The 18,097-nt window shown below is 42.8% G+C and overlaps 1 protein-coding gene across 2 annotated transcripts in view; it reads right to left on the bottom strand.

Moving 5' to 3' along the window:
• Nucleotides 1–5,481: 5,481 nt before the first annotated feature.
• Nucleotides 5,482–18,097, bottom strand: part of BTRC (beta-transducin repeat containing E3 ubiquitin protein ligase) — a 240,470-nt gene continuing 227,854 nt past the window's right edge. For both annotated transcript variants that reach the window (XM_049790860.1, XM_049790861.1), the window contains 5 exons: nucleotides 15,270–15,388; nucleotides 13,097–13,207; nucleotides 11,819–11,897; nucleotides 8,451–8,642; nucleotides 5,482–6,066 (listed from right to left, as the gene is read on the bottom strand). In XM_049790860.1, the coding sequence (XP_049646817.1) occupies nucleotides 8,481–8,642; nucleotides 11,819–11,897; nucleotides 13,097–13,207; nucleotides 15,270–15,388 (471 nt within the window). In that variant the 3' untranslated portion in view covers nucleotides 5,482–6,066; nucleotides 8,451–8,480. The remainder of the gene's footprint in view (nucleotides 6,067–8,450; nucleotides 8,643–11,818; nucleotides 11,898–13,096; nucleotides 13,208–15,269; nucleotides 15,389–18,097) is intronic.

Here is an 18,097-nt window from a genome sequence, read left to right as displayed (position 1 = left end):
ATTAAAGGACGGCCTTGCTGGATATCTGGCTCTGGGGATGGCTGTGTGCCCATTAGTCTCTCTAATTGTCAAAAATCTAATTTAGTGTCTGGAGCCCGGGCCGGCCTCGGGTTAAATGGAGGGAGGCAGGCCCAGCCATAAATCTGCCCTCCCAGCCTGGGCTGGTGCTAATTCTGCAGTTAAGTGAGGGTGTGAAGGTTATGGAAAGGGGGTATTTTTGATCCTCTATGCCAGTCCCTCTTGCCAGGTCACATAGTCAGGCCTTCCTCTCAGGCTGGAGGGGATCTTGCCTGGGGCTCACCTGGGACTCAGGGGGGAAATGCCTCAAATATCAAGGGCAGTGGGACCAGCAGGCTGTTCTTCCTGGAACTCTTTAGACTCAGCTCCCAGTGCTCACCAAGAAAGGGGCACACTCCTTACTCTGGTGGGAAGGGGCATGGAGCATCATGGCGTATGATTAAGGGACTGCTTGTCACTTGGCTAGGTGATTGTTCGGGGGTTCTGGGTGGGAGCCACAGGCCAATTCTGAGTGGAATGTACACAGGCTCCAAACGAGGGGCCAGCCCCAGGGCTTCGTGTGGCCTGCGGCAGAGGGGGGATCTCCACCTGGGTTGGTAATGACCACACTCCCCTCAGAGCTGCAAATTGAAAGCAAGGGGTGTGGTAGGCGCAGCGGGAGAGGGTGGGGGACAGAAAAGGCTCCCCGAGAGGCTCCGCTTCCATCGGGGAGGAAAACAATTTCTCCTGGCTTCAGCTCCATCTCACCAGGCACCCACCCGGCCTCTCCTGCTGCTAACGAAGTGCCTTTAATTAGCAGCCTAATAAAATGCTCTTAATTGGCAAGAGCCAATCAGGAAGAGGAGAGGTCTCCTCCCCTCAGTCCTTGCTGAGGTTGATGGTAGTGCAGCTCCTGTTTGGGGTGGGGGGAGAAGAGGGAGTCCAGGTCCAAGGCCTCTCAGGCGAAGTCTTCCAAACCTCAGTTCCCGCCTTCCTGGAGGCAGTGAGGAGCCTGGCTTTGGCAGTGAGCCCCAGAACCCCTAAGAAACACACTGTTCAATTCTGGGCTCAGGAGAGCAGTGACACTGGGAGATGCCAATGGCTAAGTGGTCTGATGAGCTCTGTCCTCCCAGGTCCTCTAGGGGCTGCCTGCCTCTGTCCCCACACTGACCTTGTTGCAGACACTTCAGTGTGGTCTTATACAAGGCAGGGAGCCACTTATCTGCAAAATGCCTCTTAATGACTGCACTCCTAGCTCTGAGGCCTTGAACCAGCTGAGGGTGCTCAGTACTACAGAGGTCAGTACATGACAATAACAACAGGGTAAGCATGGAGGCCTGGCCCAGCAGGCAGGACTTCCGCTACCCAACAGCCAGGGGTAGAAGAAGGCCCGACTCACTGGTGACATGAAGGAGAGGGAGGTGGGGTCCCCCTTTCTGCTATGCCTATATCTTCATGCCCACTTCCCTGGTTTGACTGTAGAAGGAAGGGTTGAGGTGAGGCAATGTTCCCTTCCTTTCATTATCTTGTGGGAGTTACTAGTCAAACTTCTCCTACCTGGGTGGAATGTCTATAAGTTGATATTTGGACAAATAGATAGGGAAAACCAAGGTGCCTCTGACTCTGGAGGTCCAGGGAATGTGAAGGGAACTGCGTTTGGGGTTCAGGTTGGGCTGCAGTTGGCAGAGGCTGTTGTCACCAATCCTCAGATCAGACACTTGATATGCCAAGGACCCCACATTTACAGTCACACTGTTTGACCCTGTCTGTCTTCTTTCCATTGTTGGTTTTCTCACATCAGATCATCTTAAAAGCTTTCTGTGCATGCTCTGTACATTAGGAAAAACTCACTGTCCTCAATGTTGGGGCAAAGAGACAAGACACTTAAAAAATTCACTTTAATATTATATTTGTAATTTAAGTTACTTCTTTCTGAAGTAAAAAAAATAACACAACAACAATAAAACAAAACACTATATCACCATGATTCTAGGCTGTGAACATATTGGTATATTGACTACACATCACCAGAACATAATCACAGAAGTCAAAGCAGTCAGTATTGAAGGGTCTAGAGAACAAAGGCTGAACAGAGAGATCTCAAGGCAGCTCATGTCAGACTGGTCTGTCCTGGACAGAGCTGAAATCCAGTGAACAGGTCTCAGAACTGTCTGGGCTGGGCTTGAGTGATCACTGACTTGAGGTTTTAGTTTCCTTGGTCCCCAGAAGCCTAACCCTTCTGGCTAGTCTATTCCCTCAGTGTCCACAAAGGGAAAGGGAACAGGAAGAGGGAGATAATGCTTCCTCATGCTCTATCCTGCACACACAAGTGTACCCACGCACACACACACTCTCACACACATTCACTCACTCTCTTTCAGAAGCTGAGGGTGTCAGCCAGGTGGGGTTGAAGAACACAGATTTTAGATGTCTATCTCCCTCCAGGAAAATTCCAGATCATAGGTATTCAATTTCCAACAGAAAAGGCTCTAATGCATTAGATCCCACCTGAAAGCAGGCAGCCAAAATCATGTTCTCAGCTCAGCCAGAGCAAGGTATTTATCTAAGCACTCATTTTTTTACCTGTAAGCCCCCCCGGATACTCACAGAAGCCAGAACACAGCCTAACCCTTGGGCCTGCACTATTCTGGGTTGAATGGCTTCCTCCTCAGGTAGGAGGAATACCAATACCAAGGCATCCTAATTCTAGGGGATAAAAAAAAATCATGTTTTTTTTTTTCCCATGATCAATCTCTCCCTAAACCCTGTGTTAATTCTCATACAATATCCGGTGAAAAGTTGATCAAAGAGTAGATCAACTATTGCAGTCCTGGCTAATGAATGCCAGGAGATAGTGAAGGAGAAGAGTATCTTTTTCTTAACTTTGATTGTAGGAAAGTGAAAAGGCTTTTTCTTATTCAAGTGGAAAACAATGATTTAGGGGTAGCAAGGTCTTTTCTAGCTCAGAAGTGGGCTGTAGGGGTCAGTACTGATTATTTGTGAGTTATAAGGAGTCCTTGTTAAAGAACTTTAACAAGGGACAAGTGCAGGAAGCCACCCCCCCCCTCACATCTGCTTGACAGCAGTACTTGTGCAAGTCTAAGGCTACTCTCAGCAACAGAGACCCATGTGTAGAATGCTCCCACAATGCTCTTCACACACCTCGGAAAGGGTTCCTTCCCATGTCTACAAACATTTTCTTCAGTGAGAAAAGCCTGGCCTATCTTAGAAAACCCGTCCTTTTGGAGCCAAGGAATGCTTTCTGTTCCTACACTATCATTCCTTTAGAAGGGGAGACTTTCTTTGTTTCTCTTTTCTTTTTTAAAAAGGTCAAACTTTACATTTATTCTAGCCCAGTTGGGGATTACTGATAATCAATTCCCACTGAAATCATGCAGAGATGGTAAGTGGGGTTTACCTTCTTTGGAAATGAACTTCTACTTACCTGATTATTTCTTCTACAATGAACTGGTAAATGACCCCCAGAGCTGAGAAATGTGACTGACTCAAGTTTTTCAGACCACTTAATTTCATTCCCATTTCTAGCAGCAGCAGCAGCAACTTGGAACAACTTGGAAAATAGACTCAATGGAGCTAATGGCTCCAGACGGCAGTGGCCCATCACAAATCTCAGGATGGACAGAACATATCTGAATTAGTCTAACAAACAACAAATCCTCATCTGCACCTAGAGGGGAGAGCGTCACCCCAGGCACCCATGAATATTCAACAACTCCCATTTTGAAATAGCAGCATTATTACAGAAGGGCGAGTAAACTTATGGCGATTTGACAGTGTTTTTAAAAAGCTCGAAATCCATGCCTTTGCAGTGCAGCCTTGTGTGTTTTTCAGGGCCAAGAGTCCCTGCCCTTATTTGTTGCAAAATCCTTAACCAAGATCAAGCTTGGTCTTAGTTAACACAATACACAAGGAACCTTGATAGTGGCTAAAGAGAACAGAATTCTCTGCAGCATTAAGTTAGATGGAAAAGTAATTACAGTTTGAAAATATGTATCAGGCTACAACAGATCTCGGTGCTGGAAACTTATTTTCTGAATATGACCTGGAACTAAGAGCTTAAAAACACTTCTAAAGCAAGAAAGAAACAAACACTGCATAAACTGCTTCTCAGTGTTGAGGACTGACTTTATCAGGGGCAAAAGCTCCCTTCTTGCAAATCAGATTAGACTCAAGTTGACTTTGACTCCCCTCTCCCCCATCACCCCGTGGAAGGTCACCAATAACTGGATCCTATTCTGAAATGTTTATAGCAACTGGTTAAAAGTTTTTTAAAATAAAACAAACAACTCAGTTGTATTGTTTAGGAAACTTAGAAACTCTGGTCCTGGCATCTCTGGAGTTTCAGTTCAGAGGAAACTCAAGAACCACAATGCACTTGGTGCCTTCCACGGTGTGCCCACCCCGCATGAAATGCTAAGCAGACTGATTCTGGTACGGAAGCAAGTTGAGCACATGCCAACAGTGTTCCCTGTGCCCCTAGCTCAGGGCAACACGTGCTGCAACTGAAGGGCACGTAAGTCCACAAACTGCTTTGCTGAGGTTCATTTATTAACATTTTTCACCAGCTGCCAGAGAGATTTTTATGGGTTGGGGCCTGGGGTGTGAAACAAAGTAAGGCCAGAAGGAGGAAGAAAAGGAAAGAAAAGGCAGTTTCTGCCACATTAATAGACCCTGTGTGCCAAACTTCACCCTGATCCTCTCTCAGGCAGCTTTGCCCTTTCTAAATACTGATTTTGGGAAAAAGCAGAAGGAAGGTTCTATAGTGCAGAGTTGAGATTATTAGACTGAAAAGATGATATACTGATCAACATAAAAAAGAAATCAACTTTTACTTCTGACGACCTCTTAAGCTACTCTAATCATCTGATCAGGGTCTTGGCAATAGACACAGACTGCCTGGGTGCTGACAGACCCTGATAAGAAACTCAGAGAGCCATTATGTATAATGCACCAAGCGACAGGCTCTGGCCATTTCAAGCCTTTCTGTAGGCTGAGCCTTACCAGTGATTTAAGATGAAGTGCAAAGCTTTTTATTACACATCTAATTGTTAATGAGAGGAAATGCAATCAGCAACTCCTTGCCACACTCTACATGGAATCAAGGAGACTGCTGAGTCCAGAAAAGATACAACCACTGATGGAGACCAGGAAATTTCTCCTCTACTCTGCTTTCTTGGGAGAGGAGTGTTAGGAGGTGATGAGAGAAGAGTGAGAAATATGATGAGAGTACCATGTCAGGGATCCACGGTAGCCACTTTAGTCACTTGCAGCAAAGCCTGGTTTGAAATTCTGATGGAAGAGCACTTAACTCTTTCCAGGATTACATTTTCTAGTTGTTAATCCTCAGGCCAACTGAGGACACTCTCTTCATACTCTTTCTTCTCAGGTGAAGCAGAAGGGGTGAGTTAAGGGGAGGGTAGGGGCAGGTCAAAGAGGGACATAAAGATAGGATCATTTAGAAGGCCAGGTTCTTCTAGCATTTTATTCTGTCTTTCTTGCCCCAGAAGCTACACAGGCAAACTCTCTCCTCTTAAGGACACGAACTGGGCTGATCTGGCCAAGCACTGGGCATTCTACAGTTTCTGGGGGGACAATAGGTGCTGGTTTGAAGCTGTAGCCCTCTGTCCCCTAAAAGTGAGTCTTTCCCTGTGGACTGACTAGAGAGAAACTAGTTCTTCTGCTTACTGGGCAAAGCAAGAGAGATTCTGCAAAACACTAAATATGTTTATAGGACATCTCTGTCTGGAATCAAATGAGGAATAAACAGGTGTAGAGGGGAAAGGAGAAGGGAAAGTGAGGTAAGGTTTAAAAGTTCCAATCATTCATGAGAGATAAAAGACATCTTCAGATAGCAGCATGGAAGCAGTCCGCTGTGCTGAGAAGACCATCCTGGGTCGACTGTAGACCAACTGTGTCCCAATAGGAGTCTCAAAGCCCTGCTCCTCAGCTAGCCCGGGAAGGTGGATCGTAGTCCGATAGTCTGATTGTTACTGCTGCTGCTCATCCTGGTATTGGCAGATACGTTAAATACCACAACGTTAATGAGTCCTGTGTGGAAACAGAACAAATAGGCATTAGTCCCTTTGCCTGTAATTGTCACTTGTTCTAAGATGAAGAGGATATTATTTTAGCTGTCAATTGGGAGAATGACGAGGTCCTGCTCCCTGCCTATAGCACTCGGGCATTGCTGTCAAACTATACAGCTTATTTAGGGATTTGGTGGGGTGCACTGACATGCTCAGGGCCACAATGCTCACACAAAGTAATGATCTGATCTCTTGTGATCAAGAGTGGTCATCTAGAACGGGTATAGTATCAAGCTTTTATTTGAAAAACAGATTAAAACAGCTACAGTTTTTGGTCCTGAGTGGCAGGAACAGAGCTGTGTCAGTAACTCACTCACATGTCAGTGTATGTGTGTGTGTGTCTGTCTATCAAGCTATCTGGGTGCTTGCAGGAAGGGACAGATGACGTGGACAGGGAAAAGTCAGACTGTTAGATGCACCAGGAGTGTTCTTGGTATTTCAGGCATTGGCTGGCACCTTGCCCTGAAGACTATGACTGGGGCTGAGACTAGAGATATAAATTTAGAGGCTATTTACATTGTGATGGGACCTAAAGCATTGAGATGAGATAAAGAAGCTCATAAAAGGGAGTTCAATTAATTGAGGAAGCCCAGGTATCAGGGGATGTTTGTTTCAAGAATGAGAGGAAGAAAGAGGAAAATGTTAAAAATGGCAAAGTGCGATAGTCATCTGAGGAAGAAAGTTTTTGGTAAAATTGGGGATGGGTATAATAATTACAATTCTATTTTTTATTTATTTATTTTTTGTTTTTTGGGTCACACCCGGCAGCGCTCAAGGGTCACTCCTGGCTCCACACTCAGAAATTGCTCCTGACAGGCATGGGAAACCATATGGGATGCTGGGATTTGAACCACCGTCCTGCATGAAAGGCAAACTCCTTATCTCCATGCTATCTCTCCAGCCCCACAATTCTATTTTACTTTTCTTTTGGTTTTTGGGCCACATGTGGTGATGCTCAGGGGTTACTCCTGGCTTTGCACTAAGAAATCGCTCTTGACTCGGGGGACCATATGGGACATGGGGGATTCAACCTAGGTCCGTCCTGGGTCAGCAAGGCAAACATCCTACCACTGTGCTATTGCTCAGGCCCCTAACTACAATTTTGTCACTAAGAGTTCAGTATGTAGCAACACTGTGGCAAGCACTAAAGATTTTGCATGACACCTCAAAATATCCTTGCAATAGACTTGGGAGGTAGCAGTAGGAAAGACAGTTCAACTCTTGACTCTTGCTTTACTAATAAAGAAACTCAACTTGGGAACTCAAGCTCTAGGGCATATTTACAGCTTGAGTTCTCACCTAGTTCGATCTTGTGGTCAGGTGGAGGAGGATGAGGCATGAGTCACAACTCAGAACCACTGCACAAAGTTACTCAGTGGAGAGTACTGAATGTGTACCTCTGTCACAAGAATCAAGGCAAGCATTGGACAAGAAGACAAGATAGTCTTTTCTTTGGAAGCAAAAGGGGAGCGGGGATAAGAATGCAAAAGCTACTTGACACTGACAAGACAGAGCTATAAGGAGTAGTGTAATACTTCATCAAGAGGCTTTCCACTCACATATGAAACATCTACTTTGTTAAGGGTCTGTATTGTAAGTATGATTTGATCTAAGAAATACAAAGACACAAGCTTTTGTATTATTAATCTGAGCTTTTAAACATATGCAAATCTCATCTTCTTTTCTTTTTTTTTTTTTTTTGTTTTTTGTTTTTGGGCCATACCTGTTTGATGCTCAGGAGTGACTCCTGGCTATGAGCTCAGAAATCGCTCCTGGCTTGTGGGGACCATATGGTACGCCGGGGGATTGAACCACGGTCCTCCTACGCTAGCACTTGCGAGGCAGACACCTTACCTCTAGCGCCACCTTCCCGGCCCCAAATTTCATTCTATTTTCACCCAGATTTATTTATTTATTTATTTATTTATTTATTTATTTATTTATTTATTTTGGTTTTTGGGCCACACCCGGCGGTGCTCAGGGGTTACTCCTGGCTCTCTGCTCAGAAATAGCTCCTGGCAGGCACGGGGACCATGTGGGACACCGGGATTCGAACCAACCACCTTTGGTCCTGGATCGGCTGCTTGCAAGGCAAACGCCACTGTGCTATCTCTCCGGGCCCTTTACCCAGATTTATTTTAAGAATCATAGAGAATTGAGGCTGGCTGTCATCATGAAAGGAAGCATCTAATGTGCCAACCTAACCCTGGCTTGTGCTGTGCAAGCACACAGCCTGGTATGATAGACTGGGAGAGAAAAGGGCAGGGTACTCCCTATGCCAGCCATACCTGGCTGTAATTTTTTAATCTGTAAACCACACTATTGTGTACACAATCCTTTCCATACCTGGGCAAATATGAGGTCATTTCTGATTATTTATCTGGAAATATAGGTATATGTTCGAGAAGGGGATCTGGGAGGTTCGACTTGAGTTGCTGGGTCATTTAGGAAGTCCCAAATGAGGATTGTGTCATCATGAGAACTACTGACAATCTGGAATTCATCAAACTGGAGTCGAAAAACTCTTCCAGAATGCTCCTAAAAATGCAAAAGAAGTAGAAATAAATTTTATTCTACCCCAAATCAAAAGAACATGCATTTAGTAAAATATCCAAAGAACTTGTCTACTGAAAGGCTATGGCATACTGACAATTTCTCTATTATTTTCAAGCTGCTTCATGAATATAGAAAAAAATCCCTAAAAGTCGAATATCAGGCAGTCAGTTTCACATTCATGGCATAAGACATGTCAAAAAGACAAGCTAGAAAGCATAGCAGCTTTTCTGCACTATTCTCTTTGACTCTAGCGGAAAAGATTGTTTCAACCTCCATCACTATATATCCTTCCAATATTCTTTTGCAATCAGAAGCCAAAAATTTAGTGATGCGTGTGTTTGTGTGTATGTGTGCATACACACCATACAACCCAGGGCCTCAAAAATGCCAAGCATATGCTCTACCATTAAGCCACATCCCCAGTGAGGTCAAAGAGACGTATGTACTCACAAGAGGTAAGCCAGTCAATTTCATTACCTAACACTTCCCCAATTTGTAAATTCATTTGCACATTTTGTGTACAAATTACTCCTCTGACCAATTTCAAGCTATCCATTGTAAGTTAACAAGCTTGCAAAATTCATGAAAATGTAACCTAAGTAACTGGCTCCATAAGTAGGTGTAAGGGCTGCTAGCACACCAGCAGTAGCATCACCTGATCTGGCAAAGGATTGCAGTGCCCAGGAAGCACTTGCAGTCTGGTCTGGTACCACCCTTCACTCTAATGTTACCATCATCAATGTTTTTCTGTTCTTGAATTTCAAGTGAACAGTGTCACTCATATAACACGCGTGTGGGTTTCTTTCTTTAATTTTGTTTGGGGTCACACCCAGTAGTGCTCAGTCTCCTCGTCTGCAGTGACACTCAGGGGTTGCTCCTGGAAGTGCTTAGGCCATCTGCTTGCAAAGCATTTGTTTCAGTCAACTTCCCAACCCTTTCTTTCATTTCTCTTACCCAATAGTACGTGATTCCTCTTCATTACTGCATATAACAGCAGTTTATCTTTTGTGCTATTACTGGCTGATATCCCATTATATGAACACACTACAACTCATCTTTTCTCCTGTTGGTGAACATATGGGTTGATTGTAGTATTGACTATTATACCTAAAGCTGCCATAAACATTTATGTACATGTCTTTTTATGGACGTAAGTATAATATACGTAAGTTCACCTAAGAGGAGAATTTCTGGGCAAATAGTAAACAGGAAAGGTTTGTGTAAACTGCACCTTAGCAAGGTGACAGCATTCTAGTTAATTTACCTCTTCAACAAATCGATACTGTCAGATCTGAACCATTTTGGAAAGTTTGCAGTTATATTTTATTGTGGTTTTAATAAAAAATTTTTTTTAGGTACTGAGCTACAATGCTATTTGTAGTAATGTTTCAGGCATCTAATGCTACTATACTACACCCACCACCAGAGTGGTAGTGTCCCTCTACCACTGTTTCTAGATCGTCTCGCATCAGACCCTCTTAGCAAACTCAGTTCTGGAGGTCTACTCTCAGGATCTGTTATCATTTTTGGGGGGTGGGGTTTGATTTTGTTTTCGGTCTTTCTCAGAGATGCTCAAGGCTTACTCCTTCCTGATTCTGTGCTCAGGGATCGCTTTTGGAGGTGTTCAGAGGGCCACATGTGGTATCAGAAATTAAACCTGGGCTGGCTGCATGAAAGCTAAATGCCTTACCTGCTATACTTATTGGCATACTTAAATAATTTAAGATATCTATTGTGATATCTTTAAAAAAGTAAGAACAGTGTGCTGGAGAGATAGCACAAGGGATAAAGCACTTGCCTTGCTAGTGGCTGACCTGGGTTTAATTCCCTGACATCCCATTTGGTTTCCTGAACATTGCCAGGAATGATTCCTGAGTGCAGAGCAGGAGTAACTCCTGAGCACTGCAAGGTGTGGCCCCCCAAAACAAAACAAAAACAAAGGTGTTATACTCCAGCATCGGTTAGGAGTAAGGTTAATTTGTTTTTGTTTCTGAGCATGCCTAGTGATGCTTGAGTGTATGTGTGGGGTCACTCCCAGCAGGAATATACTTTAAAGCTTCCTTCTGGCTACATATCCATTCACATTTAGAAGAGGAGGGAGGAAAATACAGTTTAAAGACTACCTGTTTGTTCAACTAGATTAAAAGGGCTGGGCTCAAATAATTGCTCTCATCTTCTCTCTTAGCTGTAAAAAAGATTCCATTCTCACTGGTACCCTACCTGATCTTCTTCCTCTAATGAAGCAGCTTTGAACCATAGGTCATTTTTCAACTTGGGCCTTTGGCAAATACCATGATAAAGAATATAGTGCTTTCAAAGGTTCAGTGTTCCTCGTTTTTGAGTCACTTCTTTCCCCAAATGTCCAGATGTTCAGTCAAGGGGGCATATGAGAAATAAAAAAAGATGGAATACTCAAGTTGCTTGAGGTAGCATGTTTTGAATAGGCTGTAGGACTAACGGGCAGACCAGGAGTTAGTTCCCTCAGACTTCCAGGGTATTTTGTGAAAGCACAGGTGTATAGGTCCTCAGACTCTGGACAGGTTCCAATTTGAGAAATTATATTTTTTTCTCTCCTTAAGAACCTGCTACTGTTCTGGAAGATATAGAATTCTTACTCACTTCCTGTATTAAACTGTTGTATAAATTTGTTATGCAGCTATTAAACAGCTGCATTTTCCTTTCCATATAGTCTAAATGCACTTCCGGTTTATGTCCTGTCCACGCCCTTTTTTGGGCCACACCTGAAGGTGCTCAGGGCTTACTCCTGGGATCACTCCTGGTAGTGCTTAGGGAACCACATGGGTATTGGGAATTGAACCTGGGTCAGCTCTGTGTAAGACAAGCTCCCTGCCCACTACTCTATCTCTTTGGTTCCTCTAAAGCACTTTCAAAACCTTATTTCTTTTTGGGCTCTGGGGGATTGACCTTAGGTCCTCAAACATGTAAAGCAATGCTTTCACACTGAGCTATATCCTTGCCCCTTTTTAAGTAATTTTAGATGAAAAGCAATATATAAAAATATTCTAGTCATGTACTGATTGTCTTTTCACTTAGTAACTTGTCAGAGGTATAACCCTCAAATCTAGACCTGCATCCACAGTACACCATTGTATATACTTTCCTGCTCCTTAAACCCATTTAAACAAAAAGGGTCTTACCACAAGTGTCCGAAGACAGAGAGTCCCTGCAGGAGCACGAGGGTCTAAAGCAGCTACAAGATCCCACACTTTAATTTTTCTGAAGATCAAACAGGAGACAAAGTTAAAAAGCAAATCAAAAAAACACAGGAAGAATGGCAAACCCCCTTCAAAAAAACCAAAATACCCCAAACTGTAAAGTAGAAACAAATAAATATATAACATGAATGAATAAAGTTTATACAAAAGTTTGCACTTTTAGGACTCACTTAAAGGGATAAAATTTCAAGACTGTAAAATTCAAATTTCAAAGATACTATATTCCAAAGCTTTCAATTCTTTTAGTAAATTATTAGATTATATGCATATCTTCCTATACTAGATTAGTTGGATTCTTTGCTTTAAAGGGCAAAATGAGAATTTTAAGCAAATAACCAAAGTATTAATGAAAATCATAACCAGCACATCAGATGGTTGGGAAGATAACCTGGGGAAGTAAAACAAAAAATAAAAGGAGAGGGCCCGGAGAGATAGCACAGCGGCGTTTGCCTTGCAAGCAGCCGATCCAGGACCAGAGGTGGTTGGTTCGAATCCCAGTGTCCCATATGGTCCCCCGTGCCTGCCAGGAGCTATTTCTGAGCAGACAGCCAGGAGTAACCCCTGAGCACCGCCAAAAACCAAAATAAATAAATAAATAAATAAATAAAATAAAAGGAGAGGTGAAGAGATAAACAGAAGGGTAATGTATTACATGTCCTTTGTGTAAAATTTTTAGAGATAAAAAAGGGCATTAATATATTTAAGATCCTGAAGCAGGTGGGATTAAGATATTTTTATTGTTGTTGTCTGTTTTGCTGTGCTAGAAATTAAGTCCTGGGCCTCACATAATTAAGGTAAAAGCTTTCTACTGAAAGACATCCCTTTCCAAAATGCAGATTTTCATTTTGTTTTTGGGCCACACCTGGCTGTTCTCAGGGTTACTCCTGGAGGGCTCAGGAGACCATATGGGTGCTGAGGATTTGACTTGGGTTGGCTGTGTGCAAGGCTGGGTTCAAACTTCTGTATCAAAACTTCTGTACTATCTCTCCAGCTCCAGTAGATCTTTTTTTTTTTTTTTTTTGAGGGGGGGGGGTCACACCTTGCTCTATGCTCAGAAATCGCTCCTGGCAGGCACAGGGAACCATATGGGATGCCGGGATTCGAACCACCATCCTTCTGCATGCAAGGAAAATGCCCTAACTCCGTGCTATCTCTCCGGCCCTGCTCAGTAGATCTTTTTAACCCTGTTAGCAAACTCACCCATCATAGGCCCCACTAACAATTCTCTTGTTATCGAATCGAATACAGCGCACCAATTCTTCATGGCCTTCTAAGACTCGTAAGCACGCACCACATTCTATGTCCCATAATCTGGAAAGGAAAGCGAGACAAGTGAAATTTCACTAACACCTACTTAATTCTTCTCAAAACTTTAAATTTCATGTTCTGTTTGTTTCCCTCTTCTGGGGGAGGCCACAATCAGCTGTGCTCAGGTTTTACTCCTGACTTAGTGCTCAGGAAACCATGTATGATGCTGGGGTCAGCTGCATGCTTAGCAAGTGTCTCACTTGCTGGCTAACTCTCCAGTCCATATCACATATCTTTAAAAATAAAATCACTCAAATACAATATGAGAAATACTTTTCTAACCAAAAATAAATAAATAAAATCACTCAATACCAATACAAATGTTTGCATTGTTTTAAATATGATTTGTTTTTCTTTTGCTATATAACTAAGATAAAAAAATGTATGACTTAAGTTCAAAAATAGTAAATAATTTAAGGACAATGCCCCATACAATTCTGTGACTGAGATCACACCAAAGCATATAAAGTATAAACCTAAAACATAACTCTCATGAAAGAAATGAACAAGTTGAAAGTAGCAATGCTTTCAGAACTCACCTTGAAGAACCATATGCTGGGCAGGATAGGTGGGGAAGGAAGCTGCCATCTATGCAGCAGAACTGGGTTTGATCCCTAACCCCCCAAAGACTGATCCCTGAGCACATAGCCAAAAGTAAGCCCTGAGCACAGCTGGGTGTGCCCCCCACCTGCCCTCCCCCAAAAATAAACAAGCAGAAAGAGATAGAATGTCAGTGACATCCAGTCATGCAGTAGTCACTGTGGACACTGCTTACACCTATGGCCCAGGAGTCATTTTTAGTGGGTAGAAAGACTAAGTTCAAAACTTTTAGATACAATTAAAAAATCTGCATGTTGTTAAGATTAATGCAAATGGCTTCTAGAAATAACTTCCTTGGCTATAATAGTTCTATCTGTGGTTGTTTGCAATGGAATTTTCATCTTTGGAGGAAGAGAGCAAATTAACCAGTCTTCTGAATTTTTGACATGTCATTTATCTTCGTTAAAGAAATATAGCAAAAAGTACTATAACTTGTGGATTATTCATAATTCCAAATACTGGTAGCTCCAGTATTTGGAATTACTTATGTGATGAAAACAAAATGTATATTATTTAGTAGAAAGACAAACCTTCTTTCTTGTTAAAGAGTGGAAGAGAGAAAAGGCCTTTAGTTATTTAAAAGAATAACTTATTAAAAAATTAACAAAGAGGTTCTTCAACATCCATCCATTTCTCATGCACTCATACATTTATCCTCACTCAAGCAATGCTTTTTATTTTTTTTAACTTAACAACTTGGTTCCACCCAAAACAAAAATCATCCATGGTTTCTTTGTATCTGTTTGATTACAACTTGGCTTTACTCAAAAAAGAGATTTTCCTGACTTAGCATCAAGAAAACCTGGGCAGGACTGGCTCAGGATAGGCCTTCGGTCCTTACTCCTCAGCCCAGGGGTGGTCTCTGTAATCAATAAAAAACAACAGTTCTGGCAGGTAGTTCACTCTCCATATGAGGTAGAAGATCATCAGACAACAAGTGCTTCACCTCTGCTTGGTTTGGATTACTTCATGCACAACCCTGCTTCAGACCAGAACCGTTCACCTGGGGTTGGAAATATGGCATGTGGGGTGATTTTACATATTTTATTTATTTATTTTGGGTTTTGGAACATACCTAGCAATGCTCACAGATTACTCCTATATCTGTGCTCAGGAATTACTTCTGGTGGTTCTTGGGAGACCATATTGGATACCAGGGATCTAAACCAGATCAATAATATGCAAGGCAAATGCCCTATCTGTTGTGTTATCACTCTAACCACACAAGCAGCACCTTTTAAATAGATCTATGATTTGACAAAACTATTATGGTAAAGAAATATATCAGCAAAAGGCCTTACTATACTACCTCTAATTCAGAGAGACAAGCTTTTAACCTATGGAAGTTAGTAAATGAAAAACATTTTATTATAAGCATAGCACCTTTGACAATTTGCATGGTCCACGAGCAAACAACAAATGGCAAGCTAATAGTGGTCTTTTCTGTAAGGCACCTGCTGCTCACCTGATTGTATTGTCAGATGAGCCACTCACAACCAGCCTGTCTCTGTACTGCAAACAGGCGATGCCACGTTTGTGTCCATTTAAGGTCCTTACAAACTCGCAAGTACTTGTGTTCCATACCTGAAACAAAATATAGCAACATTTCTGGAAAACAATATGGATACTTCTCAAAAAACTAGGAATTGAGTTTCCATATGGCCCAGCAATTTCACTCTGAGCATGAACCCCAAAGGCCAAAGAATTCTAGCCAAGAGAAGACATTTGCACTTTGATGTTCACTGCAGCACTATTTACAGAAGTCAAAATCTGGAAACAATCCAAGTGTTCAAAGACAGAAGACTGGATAAATAAACTATGTTGTATAAACACAGTGGAATACTACTGGGCCACATGGATGACCTGGAGTATCCAGGTGCTGAGTGAAGGTAGTTAGGAGAGGGACAGGAATGGAATGATCTCTCTCAGATAAGTGGGTATAAGAAGTAAAGTAAAGGAATAGTGAATGCACAAAGGCATCAGAAACAGAACTGGTCTTTAGTAGGAAGCTTATTACAGAGGTGGTAGAGGGAACAGGAAGGGAGAGAGGGGGTGGGGGAACATTGTCTCACTGGTAGAGGGAAGTTGACACTCTGGTGGAGGATGTGGTACTGGAATGATATATTCACAAAATCCTACCATTAACAGTATTGTAAAACACAGTGCCTAAAATAAAATGTTAAAAGAGAGGAGACAAACAAGAAAAGAATATAGCATTAATGAACTTGGAAATAACTCAAAGGGCTAGCATTTATGCCTGGCACACAACAGTCCGAGTTTGATCCCTGGCACTGGGTGGGTTCTTGAGCAATGCTGGGTCCAAACACAAAACTGTCAGGATTACTAAATGTCACTGAGAGTGGCTCTAAGCACCATTCTGGGAGGCCCTTATCACCCCCCAACCCCACCTTGAAAAATAGCATTTGGGGGCTGAAGAGATAGCACAGTGGTAGGGCATTTGCCTTGCACACAGCAGACCCAGGATGAACAGTGGTTTGAATCCCGCATCCCATATGGTCCCCCAAGACTGCCAAGAGTGATTCCTGAGTGCAGAGCCAGGAGAAACCCTTGAGCGCTTCTGGGTATAACCCCCAAAAACCCAAAACCAAAACCAAAACAACAACAACAACAAAATAGCATTTGGTAGATGGGTGCTTTTAATAGTAAACTATATGGCACTGAAGTCTTCGGGAGGCATAAATTGAACTGAATCAAAGGGAAAATGTCAACTTCTAAAATAAAACAAAGAAAATGACGAGTTTAGGGCCAGAATAGTGGCACAAGAGGTAGCGCCTTGCACGTGCTAACCTAGGATGGAACACGGTTCGATCCCCCGGCGACCCATATGGTCTCCCAAGTCAGGAGCGATTTTTGAGCGTATTGCCAGGAGTAACCACTGAGTGTCACTGGGTGTGGCCCCAAAACCAAAACCAAAACCAAAAAAAAAAAAAAAAAAAAGAAAACTACAAGTTTATATTATGTTGATATATTGCTAATCAGTCACTAGCTACTATCATATGAGAATTCCTTAATTGATTTACTCTTACTGGGTAAGTTTGATCTTGAGATAAGACTTTATGGGATGTGGGGCTGGAGTGATAGCACAGCAGTAGGGTATTTGCCTTGCAAGCAGCCAACCCCGAAAGGATTCTGGTTCAATTTCCAGCATCCCATATGGTCTCCGGAGCCTGTGAGGAGCAACTTCTGAGCGCAGGGCCAGGAATAACCCCTGAGTGCTGCTGGGTCAAAAAACAAAAACCAAAACAAAAAAAAACCCCAAAACTTTCTGAGATGGGGGAGTGATGAGGTGGGCTGCATGCTGTATGGGGGAACCATGTGATGCCAGGGATTATGTTGAAAATCAAACCAGAGTCAGTCACAAGTAAACCAAGAACCTGTAATATCTTTCTGGCCCTTGCAGATAAATTTCCTTTTAATTTTTTTGTGCCACACCCAATGACTCTCAGGGGTCCTTTTATTTCCTGTTTGGATTTTGGGGCCATATCTGGCAGTGCTCAGCAATTATTTCTGATTCTGCTCAGGGCTCACTCCCAGGAGAGCTTGAGGGGGACCATATATGGTTCTGAGAATCAAAATGGGGCTGGTGATATTCAAGGCAAGTGCCTACTATTCTCTGACCATGGAGATGAATTTTCTTTTCTTTTTTTCCTTTGTATTTTGGTTTTTGGGTCACAACTGGTGGCACTCAGGGCTTACTCCTGACTCTGCACTTAGAAATCTCTTCTGGCAGACACAGGGGACCATATGGGATGCTGGGATTGAACCGGGCTCTGTCTCATGTTGGCCACATGCAAGGCAAACACCCTACTGCTATGCTATTGCTCCAGCCCCAAGGAGATAAATTTTCTTAACTTAAATTTACCCTTGCCCTTCTCACACTCACCATTATTTGTAGGAATAAAACATTCAACTAAAATTGTTATACAATTTGTCTCACTACCTTTTATCACACAGACTGGAATAAATTAAATATTAAGTTGTTTTGCTGTGAGGTTTGGGTGTGGAGAAATAGCACAGGGAGGGTACTTGCTTTCCAAGAGGTACTTGCTTTCCAAGAGGCTGAGCCTGGTTTGGTCATGGGTGCCCTAAGCAACATTAGGTGTAGCCCTGGAGTGCCCTAAGAACTGATGGGTCATGGAGGTTCCTGAGCATTGGCAGTGTGGCCTGGACAATCCTTGATGCTGCTGTCTGATTGGCTGAGAACTGTGAGGAAGGGCTTCAGCACTGCATGGAAGATCCAAAACATTTTTTAAAAAAAGAGGGGAAATGGGG

Source organism: Suncus etruscus, chromosome 17 (genome assembly GCF_024139225.1).
Source record: "Suncus etruscus isolate mSunEtr1 chromosome 17, mSunEtr1.pri.cur, whole genome shotgun sequence".
NCBI lineage: Eukaryota > Metazoa > Chordata > Mammalia > Eulipotyphla > Soricidae > Suncus > Suncus etruscus.
The sequence above is the reverse complement of the archived record's forward strand: the minus strand, read 5'-3'. Positions and strand labels throughout refer to the sequence as shown.